General features: G+C 36.5%; 1 protein-coding gene across 2 annotated transcripts in view; it reads left to right on the top strand.

Annotated features, from left to right (window-relative positions):
- The first annotated feature begins 2,248 nt into the window (after positions 1 to 2,248).
- LOC127438714 (WW domain-containing transcription regulator protein 1-like) overlaps positions 2,249 to 24,204 on the top strand; it is a 67,214-nt gene continuing 45,258 nt past the window's right edge. For both annotated transcript variants that reach the window (XM_051694527.1, XM_051694528.1), the window contains exon 1: positions 2,249 to 2,940. In XM_051694527.1, coding sequence (XP_051550487.1) covers positions 2,531 to 2,940 — 410 coding nt within the window. In that variant the 5' untranslated portion in view covers positions 2,249 to 2,530. The remainder of the gene's footprint in view (positions 2,941 to 24,204) is intronic.

Below are 24,204 nucleotides of genomic sequence, written 5' to 3' on the forward strand. Positions count from 1 at the left end.
ACCTGATAAGGCACGCCAGAGCGTCAGAGTGAGAGAGAGAGAGAGAGAGTGGCGAAGGAAACTGGTGTCTGAAGGACTGTGTGGGGAGATACTAAAGAAAGCCCTGTTTGAGTTGGTCACTGAGAGACATTTTTGTTTTTGTTAAACCTGAATGTGTGGAGAAAAATAAATACTCACCTCAACTGTTCGCTGTCTCCTGATCCTCCATTGCCCACAAACTTAGATCCTTCACATATATTTATTTTAAATCTCAGAAAGGAAAGTCTATTTATTTTTGTATGTTGTCAGTGCGTGGCGTGTGTTGGGGTCAGTCCACACTGAAAGGACCCTGTAACAGGTGGATTTCTCATGGAAGGAAGTCTAAAATCAGGTTTGGTGAACAGACCTAACATTGGCTCATCTAATGCTGAAGTCAACTGTTCCTGATCACAGATGCACATTGTGTAAAAGCACTCAGTCACACAGCACATGTAGTATAGACCAGCAGAGACATCACTGCCTATATAGTGAGGACAATGCTTATTCATTTTAAAGAAAAATTATTGTATTAGATTTATAGACATTGCCACATAAAGTCACACAATGACCAGCAATTCTGTGAGTCATTGGATTCATTCATGTGTCAAATGACTGTCTTCACACATGAACATCTCCAGCGACAGTTATAATGATTGAGGTGTGACTAAAAATGTCAACAAACTAGAACACTGGATTCTGGGTGGATTGGGTGTGAGAGGAGGATTAACGGTTGACCTGATAAATGGCTTCACAACACATCTGACCCATATCTTACCCTGACAATATTTTGCAAGCAAATTAAAATCTAAAGAACTAAGTGAAAATTGAATGTTTTTAAGGGCTGAACCAGCTCCAAAAGGTGTCTTCTTTTTTGTTGTCAGAAAACATCACTTTTGTGTTTTAAAAGCAAAGGCTAAACATCTAACAGATTAAATAACTATGCTGGGTAATTCTGGATGAAAGCATTAATTGTAAAAAAGGATAGATGTGGTTTTTGAGCAAATAAGCATTTGCAATCAAATGTAAAATGTAACATACAAATTAAAGTATTATTTATAGGTAAATGTATCATTTATTTACAATGTATGTTGTATTATTTCAAATGTTAACTAAACTTTATTAATAAATTAGCTTTAAATTGTATTAAGATTAAATTAGCTTGTAAATTAATTAATAATATTATATTTATTAATGATTATAATTAATGAAGAAAAAAAAACTATTTTCTTTATTTAAATCTACACATTTTCCTAATTACACTTTAGGCATTTCAAGAATAATAATAAACATAAAAATAAACATAGTTTAAAATAAAAAAAAGTTTAATACAAAATAAAGTTAATTATAATAAAACAACGTTTAAAATAAAATATTAAACATATAAATATATTTATTTAAATTATAACATTTAAATACACTAATAATAATAAATAATAAAAATATTTTTTATAGTTTACTTGTGCAGTTGCTAAGTAATTTGGCCTGGATAATAATTGTTTATTTATTTGTTAACTTTTTAAATGTTTATAAATAAAGAAAGAAAGAAAGAAAGAAAGAAAGAAAGAAATTTATGTTCTCTTTTATTTATTTGCTAACCTTATTTTACTTTTTTTTTCAAAAGCAATGGCTAAATATCTTACGCATTAAATAACTATGTTCGGTAAGTCTGGATAAAAGCATATGCGTAAAATGAATTAGTTGTGGATTTTGAGAATAATGTGCCACAACATTTGTAAAAAAAATAAATAAAAAATAAATAAAAAAAAGAAGAAAAAAAAACGTACAATGTATTATTCACAATTAATTAAAAAATGTATTTAAACTTTATTATTGAAATTTAACTTGTACTTTGATTCGTTAATAATATCCTATTTAATTAATCATTTTATTAAAAGCTAAAATGCTAAAATGTAAGGGATTTCAAGAAAATGTTTAGATACTTATCTTAGGTTCTTCTTAAAGTAAACGTTTCCTACGAAAATAAAGTTTAAAATAATTGAACCTTTTAAAATAAATTTTAAATAAAGATAAAGTTTAAACATAAAAAGTAAAGTTTACTTCTGCAGTTGTTTAGTAATTAGTTCTGGATAATCCACAAATAATCCAGTCATGTTCTTTTGTATCTTAATTAATTATTCATGAGCTCATGTCTCATTAAATATTCATGAGCTGACACTAGAGCCGCAGAGAGGGAGGGAGGTTGAGTTTACAAACTTTCCAACGGGTTAGAAACTCAGTCAGTGGACGCAGGAAAGTTGCAGAGCGGAGGAATATTTCTGGAAAAATTCATATGTGGAACATTATGACATCAACTGTTTTAGCTTTATGACAACTTTTTACAGACTTTTAAAAACTTTTTAGAGGGCCAAAACAACTTTTAGCAAAGAAAGAAAGAAAGAAAGAAAAAAAAAGAGAAAGAAACAGGCCTGACCAAAGAGGTTCAGGATTTTCATCGCATATATTTCATCGTTTCTACTAGGATTTGTTTTGTTTTGTTTGTATATCTAACAAAATGAGCGGTAACCCTCTCCAGCCGTTGCCGGGCCAGCAGGTGATCCATGTCGCCAAAGACCCTGACACGGACCTGGAGGCGCTTTTTAACTCGGTCATGAACCCGAAGCCCAGCTCCTGGAGGAACAAACATCTGCCCGAGTCGTTCTTTAAAGAGCCGGACTCAGGCTCTCACTCCCGGCAGTCCAGCACGGACTCGGGCAGCCACCCGCCGCGGCTCCAGGCGCAGCACGTCCGCTCGCATTCGTCCCCGGCATCCCTGCAGCTGTCGACGGGCGCGCTGAGTGCTGTGACCCCCGGCCGTCATCACACTCATATCCGACACCAGTCGTTCGATGTGCTCGAAGAGCTGCCGCTGCCGCCGGGCTGGGAAATGGCCTACACTCCCAACGGACAGAAGTATTTTCTCAAGTAAGTGCAGCATTAATTATTCATGCGCTCACAACATTCCAGAACTCGATTTACACGATCTGACATGAAATTCGGTTGCTGGAACATATATGATCTTTCTCGCTTTCTGAACGTCGTGCTGATTTACTTTATTATTATTATTATTATTATTGTTTGCTTTATTTGACCTTTTATTTAGCCCTGCTTGGTTGCTTTAATTGTTTGCATTCTTATTTGCTTATTTTAATCTTAAAGTAATAATTTGATTACTTTATTCTACATAACATTTATTTGTTAAGTTTATTTTACTTTATTTATTTTATTTTAAATTTATTGAGGCCTGCTTGGTTGCTTTATTTGTTTTCTTTTCCCTTTTATTTAGGCTTGCTGTTTTAGTGATTGTTTATTTATTTGCTAACTTTGTTTTACTTTTTTAAAATAAAGAAAAAGTAAGAGTTTTTGTAATTTATTTACTTTTAAGTTTATTCATTTGCAAACTTACTGTTTGTCTATTTGTTTGCTTTGTTAACCCTTTATTTATGCCTGCTTTGTGGCTTTTATTTATTTGCTTTATTTTAGCATTTATTTATGCATTTGTTCATTTAGTTGCTAGCTTTATATGACCTTTTATAAAATAATGAAAAAGGAATACCTCATTTTTTAGTAATTAATTTATTTAACTTTTATTGGTTAACTATTTATTTACTTGCTTTATTTTTCATTTTATTTAGGCCTGTTTAGTTGCTTTATTACTTAATTTGCATTATTTTAGTGTATATTTTTGTAATTATTTTTTTCTAACTCTATTTTAAAAAGTAAAATAAATAAATAATTATATTAATTATTTTACTTTAATTTTTATTTGTTTATTTATGTGCTTGCTTAATGCCTGCCTATTTTTTTTAACCATTGTTTATTCATATTTATTTGTGTACTGAATATTAACATATTATTAACATACAGTACTTGTATATTTAATGTCAGTTCATTTTGAAGCATCATCATATAATCACAGTGTTTGTTTTTAGGGACAAGCTGTCCACACCAGTGTGTGCTATCTAAACCAGTTTCTGCTCTCAATCAGTGTGCGTTCACACTGGTGAAATCTCTGCAGTGATATTTAGGTTCCTTTTGACCTATGAACAGATTAATGTGGAAGGTGTGGGCCGGAAACACACACACACACACACGCACACCGACAGTATCTGGGTGTGGATCACAAAGACACAAAACACCCGGTCTCGCTAACTGTCACGTGCAAGACACGTTTGACACACCAGACCTGTGATTAAGGCTCTTTGTCACCTTGATAAGGATGTGTTTAGCATATCTCCAGTGTGTCTCAATGTAAATGTGTGTTTTGACTGCCCTCTTTTCAGGAACGAGATGACTATTCTTCTGTGGCCCTGGGGACATTTTTATCTGATTCAGTAGAGTTGATTTAGTCACCGGGGTTGTGATCAGCTCAGTGGGACTTCGACTGTGGGGTTGGTACAGAGATTAACTCAGAATAGAAGGTTGTGTTCCTGATGGGAGGGTCTTTGGTTGTATTCAGATGATAAAAGTTTAGATTAAAACACTTTAGTGTGTTAAAATCTTATTTGCTGGCCTTGGCAATATGTTAAACTAGTTACTTCTACCCCACTATTAGTTAATTCCTTGGCTGTTATTTGTGCATAATAGCATCTGCTAAATCAATATGAACTGAGGAGCTTTAGCTTGGCAGAGCTGCATCATGAAAGTGCTTTGATCATTTGTTGATTTTGATTATTCAGGTGCCATTTCAAATGACTCAATGGACCTAAGTCAGGCTAGACGCTATATTTAATTTCAATGAGTTGCTCTGTTGTGTATCTATGGTACAGCTGACAAATCATAGAAAATATGTCGTTGGACAAATAACAGTGGACAAAAAACACATTGTGTATTAAACGTGACTGATGGCACAAGCTATAGAATGGACTGTACATCTGTCCCTCACTGCCTTTTTTAATTCGCATCTAATTAAATCAACCTGATCTCATTAAAATTACGTGACTGTGCTGTGGCGATTTAAAAAATTAAATTGCGTGGTTCATTATGCGTTTTGTAGCAGTTCCGAGGTGAAACGTCCACTGTATGGCGCATAAAGCGAGTTAAACGTTCTCACAAACAGATGAGGTTTTTAATCAACAAAACCTACCTCCCTACCCTTTACCTTAAACTTAAACTTAACCGAAAGTGTCAGATCAACAAATGTGAGATTAAAACACAAGTGCTGAAGCAACCGCATCATTTTGTGGTGTCTGCGACACTTTCGGCTCACGTATCGACTTGCATGCTCTTCAGGACTCGTACCCTGGTCCTTTATGTCGCAAGTGCAAAGCTCTATCAGTTGAGCTACCATGCAATTTGACCGCAAAATAAATTTTGTAAAATGTGTCATCTGTTTATGAACTGATATTCTGCCATTTACTCGTGATTTGTGTGAATTGTTGTTTTATTGTTAATTTTACCAGGAAACTGCCGAGAAACATACAACGAGCCACATAAAATTTATTTAGCATAAATTAAGGTATAGTAAGGTGATTCTAAAGTCCTGCCTTCCCTTCATCTTTTTACCCAAATCTCTCTTGTGTAAAGTGGTGAGAAACGTGCCAAAGCTTGCCACACATTCAGCGGACACCTACGCCACCTACATAGCTGCAGACATGAGTTCCACACCGCCCTGCAATTAAACAGTCAGTAAAACCAAAGCCGACCTGTCAGTAATAATCACTCTCAGCTCAGACTGAGCCCCCCGTTAGTGCACGCCTCCGAGGCCAATGCTTTTCAAAGCACCTCGGTATGTGAATAAATGCTTATTTTCTGTTCCTACCTACTTTGTAATATGCAGTGGGGTCCAAAAGTCTAAATAACTTGAGTGAAAATGCTTTAATTTCATATATATCTAACTGAATACCGGTACATAGATTTTTTCATTACGGACTGTATCAGCACAATAATTTAAGTGAAACGTTGAACTGAAAAATTAACAATAATTTCTTAGAGTTTGGTATGCCCCACTTTTGCTTTAAAGACAGTACACTGACAAAAAAGGTAATAATTGTGGTGAAATAAATATTGCTGAAAATATTAAGTACTTTACTGTCAATCCATCAATGGCTTATTAGAAAAGAGAAAAACAGATGTTCACAGCACTTGGCTTGATGCCACCCTCAATCTGATAAGCTGAACATGTGTGGAAATATGCGCGACTGCGCGCTCCAATGTAACATAGGTTAACAACACGGAGACCAATATAAAAGCCGGTAATATTTCCAGTACGATTGTACAGAGCAATTGTAGGTAGACTTCGTCCATCATGCATGTTTACACCGGCTTAATCAAACAATAACTATGTTCTGTGTAAATTGTGTAAGTCATGAAGTAGATGTCAACAGAAATGTATGTGATTATAATAGTGTTAGAACATACGTGACAGTTATGGGTGCCTCATCATATAATGGATAGAATCATCTACATCTCCGTTTACCATGATGATTCAGATAGATCACTAAATATTGTTTTGTTTTGTGACGTGTTTCAAATGTACTGCATTTATAGCCAACATTTAGGAAGTGAAGTGATCATTTTGACAAACAGCGATATTGTTTCATTTTGCTGCTCTGATCAGCGTGTATCGCTAGAGGGCGCCGCATGCTCACAGCACTGACTGACGTCATTATTTTAAACTGAGCTTTTTGCTTCTTGCGTTTTCAACTACTTTGACATTTTTCTGATATCTGGACTCTATCTGCAGGTGTTTATGGTTATACATACAAATTGATTGATGTACTAAAATACTTTCTAGTAATACTACATGACTATTTCTAGATATTGATTTCTAGACAACTTTCTAGATGGACTTGATTTAGATAAAAATAATACCTAAATTGGCTTTGAGGTATTTTGTAGTTTTCATATTTTATACTATTATTTCTGAACATCAGTGTTATTTTAAATAAATTAGATTTAGATAAATTAATTGTATTTTTTATTTATCCCCTTTTCTCCCCAATTTGGAATGCCCAATTCCCACTACTTAGTAGGTCCTCGTGGTGGCACGGTTACTCACCTCAATCCGGGTGGCGGAGGACAAGTCTCAGTTGCCTCCGCTTCTGAGACAGTCAATCTGCGCATCTTATCACGTGGCTCACTGTGCATGACACCGCGGAGACTCACAGCATGTGGAGGCTCATGCTACTCTCCGTGATCCACACACAACTTACCAGGCGCCCCATTGAGAGTGAGAACCACTAATCACGACCACAAGGAGGTTACTCCATGTGACTCTACCCTCCCTAGCAACCGGGCCAATTTGGTTGCTTAGGAGACCTGGCTGGAGTCACTCAGCACACCCTGGATTTGAACTCGTGACTCCAGGGGTGGTAGTCAGTGTAAATACTCGCTGAGCTACCCAGGCCCCCCAGTTTATTTTACTTTTACTCTGTTGACAACTTTCTGTGTGCTGCACATTTTTTGTGCATTTCTGTTACACACCTTTGTTTTCTATAATGAAAAAAATGTCGATTTTTCTAACCAGGTTGCCTTGAATTCTAATAAGGAACATGTTATTTGAATCATGTTGGAGTTACTTTTTTGAAACATACCTATAAATGTAGGAAAATCAATTTGAGAATCGTAAATCGTCCTCAAGTTTGAAAATAAATCAAGATTTTATTTTTTTTGCCATATCGCCCAGCCCTAACTCCAGTTTTAAATTAGATTTTGAATCGTGGATTTTCAATGTGGATCTTTAAACTTCACCTGTAGACAAAAATCGAGAGTTCTGGCAAACTTTCCGCAAATTTGCCACTCATTATTTTCATATGCAAATGAGCTTGTGATTTGCCACAAATTATTGCCAGAAGTTTGCAGCCCTCCACAGGTAGTGGGGAACCTGCAGCAAACCTTTGGCGACAATGAAGAGTTTGCCGCAAAGCTTATTTGCATGTAAAAATAATGTGTCAAATTTGCCACAGGGGTTTGCCAGAACTCTTTTTTTTTTTTTTTTTTTTTTTTTTTGTTATATGGAATTATTTGTCTTTAGAGTGCACAATACAAAATGAGTTGAAAATACAATAGCATGTTGAGGAAGTGAGTTTTGTCGTCATTGATGTGACTTGTGTTTTCCTCTTTGGATGGTTGCAGCTGTTAGTTCACCCTCACTGTTAGGCACCATGTATCCTTTCCAGCATCACACAACCCCCTCTTTATGCTCAAACATACCAGCTTTCTAGATATCCTTGTTACAACTTGCAATTAAATAAGCTAGAACTTGAATATCTCTTCAGCCGTGCAGAAATGAGTTGAGTTGATTGATAGCAATGAAAAAAGCAGTGTGTGTTTTATGCATGCAATTAGCTGTGGGTGCTGTAAGCAAAAATGTTTATATATTCTCCAAAATTTTGATCAATAATGATATACTAGTCGCTTTTTTAAGAGCGCCAGTGTTAAGCGCAGCGCTACACTTTAAGTCATAAGTGCTAAGTCAGTGGGCATGGCCATGATGTTTTGGTATTTTTGTGCAAGCATGTGCTAAGTCTAGGTGCAAGTGGGTTTGGCGAAATTTCGTGCACAAAGAGAAATTGCATTTTAATTTCTTGTCTGGTTGTTTCACCATCTGTGTCCTATTATATAGTCCATTCCCTGTCAAACACCAATGATTTAAACAAAGACAGCACATTTATAAGAAGTTGGTAGTGTAAATGGACTGTATGAAATAAATTAGAAGAATATAAATATTTCTATGACAGTGACACGCTCCTTTTATGAGCATAGAACATGTGATTTTCGTCAGGATACAGATGTACCTTTAATTAAATTATTGAGAATATAAGTATAATTAATCATTTTCAGCTGCTGGCACACAAATCATGGCTAGTATTAACTGTGATTATATCAGAACGCACTTCACTCTACTGGTCGATTTTGAACAATTTAATTTATTGAAACATGAAAAAATCCAAATGAAGGTAAAAACCAAAAATATTTCTAAATTCAAATTAATATTTCAAATTAAAATATATTCAATATAACTAAGTGGTCAAAAAAATCATACCAAATCCAAAAATGTTACCCTCTCCAACTTCTTTCACTGGTCCCTTTTGCAGTGACTTAAAAATCACTATACGACAACAGGTGGAAAAATACCAATATAAATCTGATCATAAATACTATTGTAAAAATACACATAATAATAATAATTTAAAAATAAATCATGACCTATGATTTAGCACAAATCTTATAAATTTCATAAAGTTTCATTAAACGGCTACAACAGTGATTGTCAGGGATGTAATTTGATGTTCCACTATATTTTCAGAGTTTGGACATTAAATTTATTACCACCTGCTGGTGGAAACTGCAAATGTAGGAACTGAATTTAGACTTTCCGCTGAAAACAGACCTGCTTTTGAAACATCTTCTATTTCTATTTCTCAGAAATATAGCAAATTGCACTTTGCGCCACTTCATTAACATTCAATACATCCATAGATGGCACAAACACTCCCACCCACACCCACTTGCACTTTCCGCTGGCACGAAAATTGCGCTTAGAATTAGCGTGCCCACGAAAATTGGATAAGATGTAGCGCACTCATAGAGCCCACTACTTCACAATACGTTTTATGGAAAAGTAATTGAAAAAATAATGAACGTGTCTGAATGTAAAATTATTGGGGCAGCTGATCATTTTGCACAACTGTGATAGAAATGTCACCCATTTCATGTCACCCACCCTTAAATCTAACAGGAAGTAAATAAAGATAACCATCCACATTCTATCGACTGATTTACTGAATTTTTTGTCGCTATCAGTCTGATGGACAGATACCAGAGCAGCTTTGATACAAACAAGAGAGGCAAAAGAATGACAGTGTTTATAGTTTTTTCTTCATGTAAAGGCAGTCTGCAATTAGTCTTCCTTTTGATGCCATGCAAAGCATGAAAACCCTGTTTACTTCAGGGTTTGTTGATGTCTTTATTTCTCTATTAAGTTGCAGATAAGCTGTGAATAGTTTACGTTTTTATTGCTGCCAGGTGTGGCTCACAAATTCCAAAACTAAACCCAGACGTGCACTCGTTTTTTCTGTGATAATTTTGCACAAGACTTTTTCTCTGTGTCTGGACTGGACATGTGCTGGTCACATTTCAACCCAAAATCAGAAGAAAGTAATAAGAAATTGTATTTTGCATGAAGGAAATGAAGCATACGTTAGGATTATTTGCCAGATTTACCAAATATTCCGTACTAAACTAGTGAAATGCAAATGTTTTTTGTATTCTCATCATTCTCAAAGGTGATTATTATTATATTTTCATAAAAAAATTAATCAGTTTATTAAAAACATTAAATAAAATTCTTTCAATGTAATGCAATGTTTTTTGCAACTTTTTGTATTTTTATAAATCTGCCTAAATTAAAGGCAGTAGAACAAACACTACCTATGATTTTATTTAACTTTTTCCTCAATTATATATCTAAATATAAATACTGTATATATATTTATATAACTGAGGAAAATTTAAACTATCATATCTGTGAGTGAGTTTTTTGCATTAAGGTAATGGAGTGAGATTTTTTTTGCATAATGGTAATGATTGATATTTTTTGCATCGTGGTAATGAGTGAGATTTTTTTGTATTATGGTAATGAAAGACATTTTTTCGCATTACGGTAATGAAAATGACGATTATTTTTCTCTTTACTATAATAAGGATGTCTATTTTTGGGCATTATGGAAATGAGGATAACATTTGTTTTGCATTACAGTAATGAGGACTACCATTTTTGGCATTACAATAAAAGGATGACGATATTTTTTGCAGTACAGTAATGAGAATGAGATACTTTTTTCATATTACAGTAAACGGAATGAGATTTTTTTCACATTACGTTAAGGAGTGTTTTTTGCATTACAGTATTGGAGTAAGACTGTTTCGTATTATAGTAATAAGTGAGATTGTTTTTGCATTACAGTAATCAGGATGAGATTTTTTCACATTACAGAAATTACATGTTTTTTGGCATTAAAGTAATAAATTTTTTTCACATTATGGTAATAAATAAAGTGTGCGTGTGTGTGGGAGGGGGGGCTTAATTGTCATGAAAATAATGTCATAATGCAAAAAATCTTATATATAAAACAAAATATATATTGTTATGTCTTCTTCTAATTATGTGTTAAATATATCCTGGACATGTTCTTGAGAGGTTTTGTAAAAATCCACCCATATGAAAACAGGAAAACACAACAACATGCAACAAAGATTGCGTTATTAACATTCTGAAGTAATTATTAGTTTTTTGACAAGTGTTTGATTTTTCTGCAAGCAGTAATGATGCTAAATAAACAGTTAAACCGAGCAGTTGTATGGTGTGATGTAACAGTTTCTTTGGAAACGCTCACTTTATCCAATTCATTTTGTAAACTAAACACCTCTGCTATAGCGACTGGAGGTTTTATTAAACAAAATCCTGCTTGACTGCTATTGAAGTCAAGATGTGCTGCATCAAAGAGTGCTAGCTTTTTCTCAATGTATGAATCTTTGCTATCTTATCAATATTACATTTTTTAAACACTGTTAGCAGTGCTAGATTCAGGCCCAGTTTGTGGGAAATGTTGACCAAAGGAGTCATTAATTTGTACCCCTCTTCCCAGCGCTTACATTTTCTGCTGGGTGACAATTTAGGAATGTAAAGACAATGTTTCTAGCCCATCAGGGGTGGTTGACAAAACAACAGTTGTTGGCTCGCAGTGATATTAAGCCGCTTTAATTGAATCCCAAACCTGCTTCTATCTGTTTTGCAGACATAACTTGTGTTTGTCAAGACGAAGGCCAGTCTTGATTCTTCTTGCTCTGCATTGAATGTTTTGAGTGTAGATGCTGGAGTCTGGTGGCACGGGACACTCTTTGCTTGTGCCTGAAAGGACTTCGGGTCCTGTGCGTGAATTGTAAAGACATGAAGATCTAGTTGTTGGATGCTGATTGGTCCGAGTTGTGTCTGGCTGGCCCTTTCTTCTCCACCGATAGCTGCCATCGCAAGACAAAAGTCTCTTTGTAGGCTTGATTTTTTTTCCCCAAAAACACTTCAGATCCTTCTGTGACTTGCAGATATAAAATGTATTAAACCAATTAAACTTGAAGGAAATGCCATGTGAGCTGGACACCAATGGCTTTGTAGAGTTTGACAGAATTGGTTGATCTAAATGGAAGCGATTCTACAAATTGGACTGCTTTAATGAATTTACCTTTAAACATACTGTGTTCTATGTTAAAACTGTGGTACTTGTGTTTGGTAACTCAAACACATGGTACTCCATTGATTTTTAATGGTGTTTTCAGACAAAGGCCAGTGTTATGAAGTGCGCAGTAAGCTCATTGACGTCTACAATAACATGCACACACCAACAGCTGATGTGTGGCTTTCAGAGGTGAAGGCCTCTGGCCTCACACATATCCAGTACATAGAAATGTCTGTTATTTATGGTACTCAGGATCTAGACTTTGCTCCTCTGCATTTGTTTGAGGCCAGAACTAGGCATTTAAAAAGATTGCACACAGTTGCCTGTGCCTTTCTGCTCAAAACATACTTTCGGCAAGTATGTGAACGGAAATGCTTCTAGAGATACGAGCTTGATTTTCTGCATCGTTGTTCTAAAATGTGTCAGCACGCAAATCACATTGTAACGCCAGTACGCATTGCATTCTTAATGTTGCCATAATGGGCACTACAGCGTAAATTGTCTTCATTTTATTTGCATAAAAGTATGTGAACGCAAATGCTTTTAGCTAAACAAGCACAGTTTCATGTATCCTTGTGTTCCAAAATGTGCCAGAACGCAATTCCCAAAGCATCACAAGTGCTCATTGCATTCTCAGTGTTGCCGCAATGGGCGCTACAACATAAATTGTCTCAATTATTTTAGCATACAAGAACTGAATGTGTACGCAAATGCTTCTAGCTACACAAGCTTCATTTCACACTTTGTTGTGTTCCTAAATGTGGCAGAATGCAATACATAATATAACGTAGGAATGTATTGCTTTCTCAATATTTACAAAATGGGCACTATTGCATAAATTGTCATCTTTATTTTATTAGCATAAAAATATGTGAATGCAAATGCTTCAATCTACACCAGCTCAATTTTGTTTCATTGTGTTCCAAAATGTGTCCGAACACAAGTCGCAATGCAGCACAAGTACCATTGCATTCTTAGTGTTGCCACAATGGACGCTTTAGCGTAAATTGTCTTCATTTTATTAATATAAAAAAATATATGTACGCAAATTCTTCTAGATATACAAGCTTGATTTTTCCGCATCGTTGTTCTAAAATGTGTCAGTACGCAAATCACAATGTAATGGCAGTACGCATTGCATTTTCAGTGTAGCCAAAATGTGTGTTATGTGATATGTTAAGGCTCAGGTATACTTCATTTTTTCGTGTGTCGTTTCGTCTCGCACACAGTCGAGCACTCAGCTTTTTAATGTATACTATTTTGACCATGAGCGAATACGTATGCGTTCCACGAATGCGTACTATGACTGCTTTGTGATACCCTTTTAGTACAGTACTGTGAACAATCCAATCTAGAATGTGAAAAACCGAAGTATACTTTGGCCTTATGTGTACGTAAACGCTTACGTCTTTTCCATTTTATTAGCTTAAATGGTCAGTTTCACATTTAGGTCAACTATTATCATGGCACAATGACACTTTAAAGAGAATCTTGCAGCACAGGTTAGTTAAAGCTGTCTGAATAACGTAACTCGTTGCGTTGACCAAACAGTCATGTCTGCGTTCATAAAATTGCACAGAGTATGTTTGTGGCCTTAGGGTGCAGAGGTTTATTGACCAGTTGTTCCAGATCTAACTTACACCATGAAGCCATCACTGGGAACGTTTGAAAACAAAGAGCTCCCTGATCGGTCTTATCAAGCAGAAAATAGTGAATTTATACAGTTAGTGCCTGGGATTGCTGATATAGTGCACTATTTTTATTTATTTATTTATTTTTCACCCCAATTTGGAATGCCCAATTCCCAATGCGCTCTAAGTCCTCGTGGTGGCATAGTGACCCGCCTTAGTCCGGGTGGCGGAGGACGAATCTCAATTGCTTCCGCATCTGAGACCGTCAATCCGCACATCTTATCACGTGGCTTGTTGAGCACGTTACCGCGAAGACATAGCGTGTGTGGAGGCTTCACGCTATTCTCCGATTGTGCACAATTTTAATCATTCCCGCAAGTCCCATGTTCATAACACACTTTTATTCATTTTACATTGCAGCTGCAAAGTATTAAACCAATAGATACAGATGAACAAATCAAATCAATAAACTTGTTTTTATATCAAACTGTAATTCCAGAAGATGCGCGAGTAAATCTCTCCCTCTTGTGCAGCTGTCAAGCAGCGCGTTGAGCACTTGAGTTTAGTGTGAGTGCGCGCAGTGAGGGAGCGCTTTGTTGCTTAGTTACTGAACTTAAGATGTTACATATGTATAAACTTTTCTAAACTTGTTAATTTGACATGCAAATTGCGTTATACCGCGTATCCGTAAGCGAGTGACGTGATAAAACTATCGCTTCTGTTTATAATTAACAAAGATTTTAACATTGCATGAGCAATGGAGCATGGAGCAATCTAGGCTATAGTTTTGATGCCTTTCATATCGTGGCACTCCATCATTAGTCATAATACAGAACATTTGACAAGAAAGGCAGAAATAGCAAAAATGCTTTGTGTACCAGCTGCATAGTGAAGAGAGACACTTAAACACCTGTTACATCTCCATCTCTCTGTCTAGAGTTCCATCCAGGGTCAGAAATTAACAGGGGCTCTGTGCAAATTGTTTTTGAATTAATTGTTTAAATTATAAAATAAAAGGATGACAGGGTCATTTTTATAAGGATAGAATAGATTGCCCCTGGAACTCAAATATTGCCCCTTAATGGAAAAGTAGATTTCTGAACCTAGTTCCATCTGAACTATACAGGAATTGAGGAAAGTAGACCCAACCCCCTGAGTGCTTTGATTCCATTAATGTACACTTGGCAAGAGTGCAAAGAAAGTTGATCACAAAGTTGATAAAAAATTATCACTGTTCAGTCGATCATTCAAATCCGTTTTAGTTTGCATAGAATTGCCGATAGCGGTTGTACGTTTTTGACCGTGTTGTAGGACGTTTAACTAAAGAAGCAACTTTTGACGTTCTAGTCATTCAGTGGCTCTTGTCCACGGTGTTTCTGACCATTAACAGACCTGGATCTTCTGGGAAGACATCTGTAACCCTTTAGCAGGGGAGGATGGGCGATTTTGACGCACATGGCCCTCATATCTCTGTCGGTTTATAGATGGTGACCTAAAATACTACACAACATATCGCCTGCACCTCTGTGTTTGTTGTGTTTGCTTAATTAGTTGGGTTTGCCAAGTCAAGCATCACTAAAGAGTGCAATAGTCGGGTTCCAGAAGTAAAAATCACTTAAATTTTTCTATAGAGGATTTGATTTTTAATATAGTTAAATATAAAATAATTAAAGACAGACCTGCCATAAGCTCTGAGAATATCAATCGATGGTAATGTCAGTCCACGTTATTTCATCATTTATGTATTCCAGTGCAATGTCTTGTGCCATAGACTTCCATTGTAAGTGTTTTTACCAGGTGAGTTTAGATTTTATCTGGAGTTTAATCATTCTGTGTTCTTTAAAAGAATCTATATATTTTTATTATAAATAATACAATTATTGCTGTATAATTTAAGGTGTTATATAATGTTTTATTGTATTATGTTATCATCTATGTATTTTTATTACAATTAAGAAATGTATTAACGGAATTAATATATTATTATTATTATTATATTTTGTCAGCTTTCTGTGTGCTCAGTTGCTCTGTGAGAGGTATTTTCCATGTGTTTTCCATCTCCCTCCACTCCATTTCCAATAAGAAGTTGAAAGCGATGGATCTGTCTACAGGATATGGAGCAGCTCATTTCCTTTTGTTTTCGGGAATAATGGTAGGAGGGATGCTTGGGGCAAAGTAAAAACAATAAACATGTTATGCACTTAAAAGCTTTTCAAAAAAAAAAAAAAAAAGCAAATCAGAATTTTGTATCAGGAAAAAAAAAGTCATGTACAGTTGTTCTTTGTGACCCCTCTTGTTTGACAGTATCTTTCCATAAGAGTAAAATCCCCTCAAATGTCACTCTGAGGTGTATTAGTGAAGGACTTTTTGTATTTAGACATCTTAATATACAAACGTAATAAAAAATAATGCATTATTTCAGATCAGTATATGACAATAAAAACACCTTGACACAAGCAGACTAAATATACAAAGTAAGTCTTGATGAAATTTTAAAAAGACATGATTTGAAAGCAATATATCATCCCTAAGTTTGTAAAAACAATCACAAATCGTGTTCACAGTAATGCTCATACAATGGAAGTCTGTACAGAAATGTGTGTTATTTGCTCTGTAAAGTTGTATATCGTCTTTTTGAGATGGTACTATTCTAGGTGGATAAACTGCTAATGTATTACAAATACATAACACATTACATGCATATTTACATATTGCATATACTGTATAGTGGCGAATTCTCAGGGCCAGCAAAGCCTTCTCTGCTGGCTTAACATGCCAAATAGATAAATATTTTTCATCCTTTCATTCTCAATCACCTTTTTGCCTATGTATTTTTAATCGCTTTCCACTCTTAACCTACAAACAAATAGAGAAAACAATGGAGAAAACTTCACATGCTTACAAGTGAAGTGTGACAACTGTTTCACATATCACATGGCCAAAACCGAAGCAGCGTGTGAGTTTGAGCTCCACCCCCTCAGGCCTTCAGAATTTCCACAGAATCCCTCAACAGTGCTAATGAATGAGCAACTAAAGTCAGATTGTCTGATTCATCAGCCAATCAGATTTATTTATTTGTTCTTGGTGGGTGTGATCTTTAGGATATTTCCCGGTCGAGGCCTTCTAGCTGGCCTTGAGTGACACAATCATGCTTTAAGTGATGTACGTAATTTGAAAGCAAAGAGCGTGAGATCTTGCTGATGAGTTGACTGTCATCACTGCCTCATCACCATCGAGAAAGAGATCCTTATGGATTTAAAAACACCAGATGTTGTGCATGACCGTGTGATTGTTTAATTTATTAATCATGAAAGATTGTTTTTCACTTCAAGTAAATTGGTAAGTGCTTTTTGCATTGCTATAGCAACATCAGGAGTTTCCTAAGTGTAAATTAGACTGCTGGAGCAGTCAGTGTCGGATCAAGTTTTGAAAAGTAGTGCTGCATTCCATTCAACTTAGAAAGTCAGATTTTACAACTTCCTACTAGGAAAAGTGCAATGGAATGCATCTTGAAGTCAGAATTACAAGTTGTAGGCTCGTGCAGAAATTCTCAACTCCGATTTTGTCGAGATGCAGGTGCATGATGTCACACAAACATGTCGCCACTCAGGGAGATATACAAAGTAAGTGATAAACATTCACTTTATTAAGTAATATCAATAAATGAGTTTGTTTCCACATTACACGATATTAAAGCTTGTTTAACAAATGCCTGCAGAAACGGGTGTATAAAACATAATCTCTTTAGATAATCGTAAACCTGAAGCACAAATGCTAGTGCTGCAGCATTGTTTATCAGTTGGGTTGCTAGGAGACATCTCTAATGAGAGTCAAACTCCTGCTAAGCTAACGGGAGCGTTGCAGTTCCGAATATCGGGGAATGGAATGCATTTATGGTCGGAGATATCAAGTAGGAATATCCCACATCCAACTTGAATGGAACGCAGCATAACCGTGTACCCTGACGAAATGAAATTTATTGCAAGCAACATTTAAATCATAAATATTATTAGATCGATTTTTGCAGGTATTATAGACCTCCTTGGTAGATTCATATGAAAAATTATGATTTTTGACGTTCATACACAAAACATCATGCTGCGGTTAAAATTAGGCTTGCTTGACCATTAAGTGTTGCTTCAAGTTCTGGCTTTTGTGCGTTGACGTGTTTTTAAAATGTCAATTGGTATTATTAGTTGACTGCTACGTAATGTATGATGCCTAAAGGCATAGGGTGTCTTATTCATTGTGAAACTGTGTTTTCTTAATGGCATGAATCACACTGAAGGCCTAGACTTTAAATGCACGGCCCGCCACTGATACTGTATATACACTATTTACATTACATCACATTACAAGTTATACCATCTAACTCTCTGGTATCTTTTACATGTATCTTGCCAAATTTACCCAGATTATCAGATTTACATGGTCATGACAGGAGTCACTGGAGAAAAAATAGCTATTACTTTCCACTGACCAGTGTAGTAAGCGATCCTATCACACTGGTCTCATGTTAACATACATGTTTTGTTTTTGTTTTTTTTTTTGGGGGGGTTTCCCTTTTTTCACCCAGTTTGGAATGCCCAATTCCCAGATCGCTTTAAGTCCTCGTGGTCGCATAGTAATTCGCCTCAATCTGGGTGGCGGAGGACGAATCCCAGCTGCCTCCACGTCAGAGACCGCCAACCCATGCATCTTATCACATGGCTTGTTGAGCGCGTTGCCACGGAGACATAGCGCGTGTGGAGGCTTCACGCCATCCACCGCGGCATCCACGCTCAACTCACCACACGCCCCACCAAGAAAGCACCACATTATAGCGACCATGAGGAGGTTACCCCGTGTGACTCTACCCTCCCTAGCAACTGGGCCAATTTGGTTGCTTAGGAGACCTGGCTGGAGTCACACAGCACGCCCTGGGATTCGAACTAGCGAACTCAAGGGGTGGTAGCCAGCGTCTTTTACCACTTAGCTACCCAGGCCTCCTAACCTACATGTTTATCTTTTAAACTGTGTCTTTTAAGACTTCCATTGTTAGTGCATCACAGTAAACACATTTTTTCCTTGTTTTTGTACACCTAGGCTAGTTAAAATTATTGTAAAATGCTGTCCATGGAGCTTTCAACTTTTATTAAAGGAACATTCCTCCAACTAGCAAATAATATTAAATATCTGCAGCCTTTACCATTACTTACAATTACACAAATGTTAACACATACTTTACACCAATTTATTTATTTAATTTTTACATCTGGAGAGCCTAATTACAAAAAATAAAATCATTTAATAAATGTTTAAATATGAAATGAATATTAAATACATAATGAAATTGTTAAAACAATTTAAAATCATTAAAACCGTCTAGTGACGTGTCGATAACCACTGAAGTGTCTTATTGATAATGCGTTAAAAAAATAACACCTATAGGTTAGGAGGCATGATTAATTGTAAGTTCAATAATAAAAGTACCTATTTATTTACTATCTGAACAATTTAAGCTTGAAATACATGTAACTTTATGTTTTATGAGCCATGTCATCAGAGGGCAGTCAGCGCGCCTCAACAAACCTCACAAGCAGCGCAGCCACTGAATTGCCACTTGTCCACTATCGGGCCAGTGCGAGCCAGGGCTATCAACTGGCCAGCCGGGACCAATAGCCTCGGACCTTGAGCCGTTAGACCAAAATCAATCTGCATTCTCACCATCGGGCCAATAGCCCTGCAGCGTTGCCCTAAAACCTGCCCTTAATACACCGCCCTGGTGCCAACGTCACACAACCTGCCCATTTCACAAGCAAGAGGGAAGCTCAAGCTGAGGTATCATGTTATCTAGTTATCTAGAATATCGAGTTTATATCATTTGTAAACATTAGGTAGCTAGCAAGATAAGTTAGCGTTGACAACTCACCGACTGTAACTGCTATGGTGTCCTGAGTGGTCTTTCCACTTACAGCAGGACGATGTCCCAGCACACCGTCTATGATCTCGAACCATAGAAAGTTCTTTCTTTGGGCACCATTTTGTCCATTGTGCATTTTAAAAGATTTGTACTGTGCCCGCAATTGTTTTTTTGTTTTGTTTTTTAAAACCTGTACCGTTGTGTGCTGGATTCACAACCTGGCAAGTTTGGCGAAACTCCGCCTTTGACATTGACGCCCGCCTCAATCCCCAGTAAGCCTCTTTGGCCCAAGGTTAATTGGTGGACCAAAGGACATTGGCCGTTGGCCCCGAAAAAGCCTTGAGAAGCCACGTTGAAGCCCCGGAAGTGGCAGTGGGAACGCAGCTGGCCCTGGCACGCACTAGCATGCCCTCATTTGGCTCAATAGTGGAAACGCGGCTAATGAGAGCCGCTCATGCAGGACACGATCTTGACAGCTGCTGAACGAATCTCAGAAGAATGCAGGGATCTCGAGATGCAATTTTTAAAGTTTCAACTACTTTAGCTTGACACAGCATCATAAAAATGTGGCCAATGAAATGCTTCAAAAGCATCCATCTGACACATACAAGTACATTGAGTGACAATTAAAAATAGTGGAAAAAATTTTATGTTATTAATTAGTTTTCTTTTTTTATTGATTGACAACCCTTTCTATAACAATTTAAATAATGTTTTATAATGTATAATAATCTACAATAATAATAATTTAGTAATTTTTGCCTTCCATATTTACATTTATACATTCTTGAAGATCTCAAAATGGCTGGATGTACACAATCCTCCAAAAATATGTTTATCAGAACGTTTGACTGAGAAAAAAAAACTCACTAAACTTGTTATCTGTGTGTACTGACTTTGATTAAGGTCACATCTGCTTGTGTTGTGGCTTTTGCAGCTTTTTCACATTATTTTACAATATCTGCAAACTTCTCATGTATTTTGTCACAATCACTGTTATATTGTTAGAAACATAACACTGCTTTGTAAAATGGGTTCTGTGTGTCGAGGTCTCTGTGCAAACCATGCCCACTATACTGTGGGCGTGGCTATGATAGGCAACACCCTTCTTCACTGTTGTTGACACAGTCAGTGACAGGCTCCTCCCTCCCACTCTGTCTTTTCGTGTCTCTCTCAGTTATGTGACTGTATTGTTTTCCGTGCTCTTCTACCATGACTGTTTCATTCAGTGGCGTGGGTGGAATGCGTGTGGTCGCTTTTGTTTTAGAGTCGATCAGGGGCCCGTGGGTTGGGCCACAGCAGCACGGGCCTGCCCCCCAATTCACAACCGCATCACCCTGTCTTGTGTGATGCATTGATTCAGATAGGTCTTGAAGGACAACATATACAACATAATATGTTGCTTATTGTCTGATGTGACCTGATGGAATCACGCAGTCAGAGTGGGCTCTTCAGAAGGGTCTGGCATGCATCTGATCTTTGGAACGCAATAGATGCTTCTGCATTCCACTCACCACGTAACGAATGAGAAGGTGGATGACTAGAGGAGAAGAGAAAAGACTCAAATTTGCTCCAAGTGGCCAAGAATACCTCCAAAGAATACACATTCCAGCACAGCAATGCCTTTATGTTGGTGCCGAGGAATCTGTATCGTTCTAAAGAGATGTGAAGAGAGTTCCCAGGGTTTATTTTCTTTGAGTTAAGTTTAATTTGACAGATCATTTAACATGCAACCGTCCAAAGTTTGTAATCTGAGGAAGGTGCCATTAAGGGCCAAGATGAACTTTTTGCCATACTTACCAATGGCAGGTGAATCAAGAAAATGAACTGGCTGTAAACCAGCCATTTTTTTTTTGTCCCACTAACAATGGGTTCATTTAGCTGTGTTTTTCCTTATGATATATTCCACAGATTAGATGAGTTGGTGTCAGTCCTGTTTTTTTGTTGTTATGTGTTTTCTATAATTTTTGGTAAAAGAACGTCTCAGTTATCAATCTTTATCAATGTTATCATAAAATGTAAACTATAAATGGTGTTTTTATGCTCATTAATGCAATATGCTTTTTATCAGTTAAATATTAGAATAAATGTCTGAAAATTTGAAAATAGTTTGAAATCTTTAGTTTATTTTCTTAATAACAAGGATTTATGACAGTCATCTTTAAATGATTATATCTCAGCAACAGCGTTTCATAGAATCATAATAAATTGTTAGAAAGCTGAGACTTTCCATTGTATATTGGTGTATAAAACTAAAAATATGTCAGAGCCGTAGCCTAGCGGGCTGCGCTCATGACATGGTACTGATGTATCGTGGGTGACTATAGTTCGAGTCCCAGCTCGTGAGGTCCTGTCCCGATCCCTTTCCCACTCTTCTCCCTCTCATTTCCTGGCACCTCTCTACTTTCCCTATCCCATTAAAGTCAAAAGGCCATAAAAATAATTACAAATATAATTTTGGGTCAATGTGAGCATATCAGAAAGACTTAAAGATAAATGGTCTGAAAAGAAGCCTTAATATCCTATGCAGTTTTTCTTCTCAAGTAAATTTATCTTGTTTTAAAGATATTTATATACTATTTTTACTGGAAAATAAGCCAAAAATACTCAAAGAAAATACATTTTTGTAGAGTAAAGCTTTAGATATCCTAGATAAACTTCTGATGGTGAATTCTCCACTGAGGTAAAAGTTGTAAGAATATGCCCAATTCGTAATTGATGTTTCGAAGTGGTTTGAATAGAATCATTCATGTCACTTACACCAGCAAGGGTCACAGAATTTGATTTAAACAATATATTATTAATCAGTTCAAATTTAAGTTACCAGCCAATTTTTAAGGCAAATTTTTACTTTCTATTAGACGAGTGTTAAATTTGAACTCTTTGTGCAATGTTCTGCTCTAAACACTCTGTGCATCAACACACATCCAACTTGTAGTTCTTTTGTAGATGTAATCTGTCTGTCTTTTACTCATTGTGGCTGTGGACAAGCATGCGACTGGCAGGTGTTGAGAGAAAAACAGGTAGCTCTGCATTGCTGTGCAGTGAAGGTGTTTGAGAGCTGTGGGTCGGCTGATGTCTGAACAGATTTCCCCTACAGACATAAAGACATAAATCCTCCTCATCTACTATACATCAGTTAACTTCTGCAACAACCCATGCTGTCTCTATATTGGATAGTTGCCAGCTGTACAGTAAGGGTTTTTCACTGGAGAGCAGGCTGACTGATGACCTTTTCATTTCTGTGCTAGCATTTGCTATGCTAATTTTGAGAGAAAATTTTTTGTGGAAATTGTTTAAAATGTGTTGAGTGGAGCTGAGAGTTCTACACTCTTACTGGTAGCTGAAAGCATAATCAAATTAGCCAAATATTTCATATATACACAATATTTTCAGTCGAAAAACCAAAACCAAAAAGGTGACTGAAATTTCTGTGCATCCCTAGTTGCAAAAATGCGGATATCAGTCAATACCAATAATTTCAAAGTTGCCAAGTATCATCACATTATCAGCCTGACCAATATGGCCCTGTTTACACCTGGTGTGAAAATGCATTTTGGACGGTCCAATCACAAGTGGACCGGCAAGACATCTGGTTGTAATACGTGTCTTTTTTGACCACTTCTGTTTGGATTTTGAGGGGAGGGTCTCTGATTTCACGATGACATACATCACTCTGCATGATGATAAGGAGCAAAAAAAAGTATATAAAACACCGCCTTGCACAAAAATGATGCACAGTTTCTTCCAATTCATTGTAATGCATGATAATATAGTGGTAAAAGAGACAAGAACAAGTTCTTGAAAATGAATATGTATGCTGCTTTTTTTTTTAAATCACATGTAACCACCAAAATTGTAACTTTTGTTTTAGTGCATCGGTTGATTGACAGGTGAGTAGACAGCACTTCACTGCTGTTCAAACGCATTTGAACAGATGAGGAGTTACACTATGAGCCCAATGCGGTCACAAGTGTTTTTGACCACATTCAACCACCTCAGAATGTGGACAAATCTCAAAACGTCTTGGACCCTGTTTACATCTGTCTTTAACACCATCCCATTTCAAATGGATCGGTCAAAATGCATCTTAATACCAGGTGTAAATGGGGCCTATGGTTCATCATTGCAGTTGATACGATAACCGATAATTTAGAACTCAGTGTGGCACATAGTGGCCGATACGAAAACTGAGAATTCACAGCTCACTGTGGTTGGTACGATAACTGAAAATTCAGAGCTCATTTTGACCGATAGCGATAACGTTAATTCACTACTCATTGTGCCCGATACCAATAATTGATAATTCACAGCTCATTGTGGCCGATGGATACCCGATAATTCACTGCTCACTTTTGCCTTTTTACCCTTTAAACTGTACAGTTTTTACTTATTACTGGACCGAAACTATGGAATAGTCTAACTCTACATATTAGATTAGCTCCCTCAATTTCAACCTTCAAGTCTGCTCTAAAGACAT

The sequence above is a fragment of the Myxocyprinus asiaticus genome, chromosome 50 (genome assembly GCF_019703515.2).
Source record: "Myxocyprinus asiaticus isolate MX2 ecotype Aquarium Trade chromosome 50, UBuf_Myxa_2, whole genome shotgun sequence".
NCBI classification, from domain to species: domain Eukaryota; kingdom Metazoa; phylum Chordata; class Actinopteri; order Cypriniformes; family Catostomidae; genus Myxocyprinus; species Myxocyprinus asiaticus.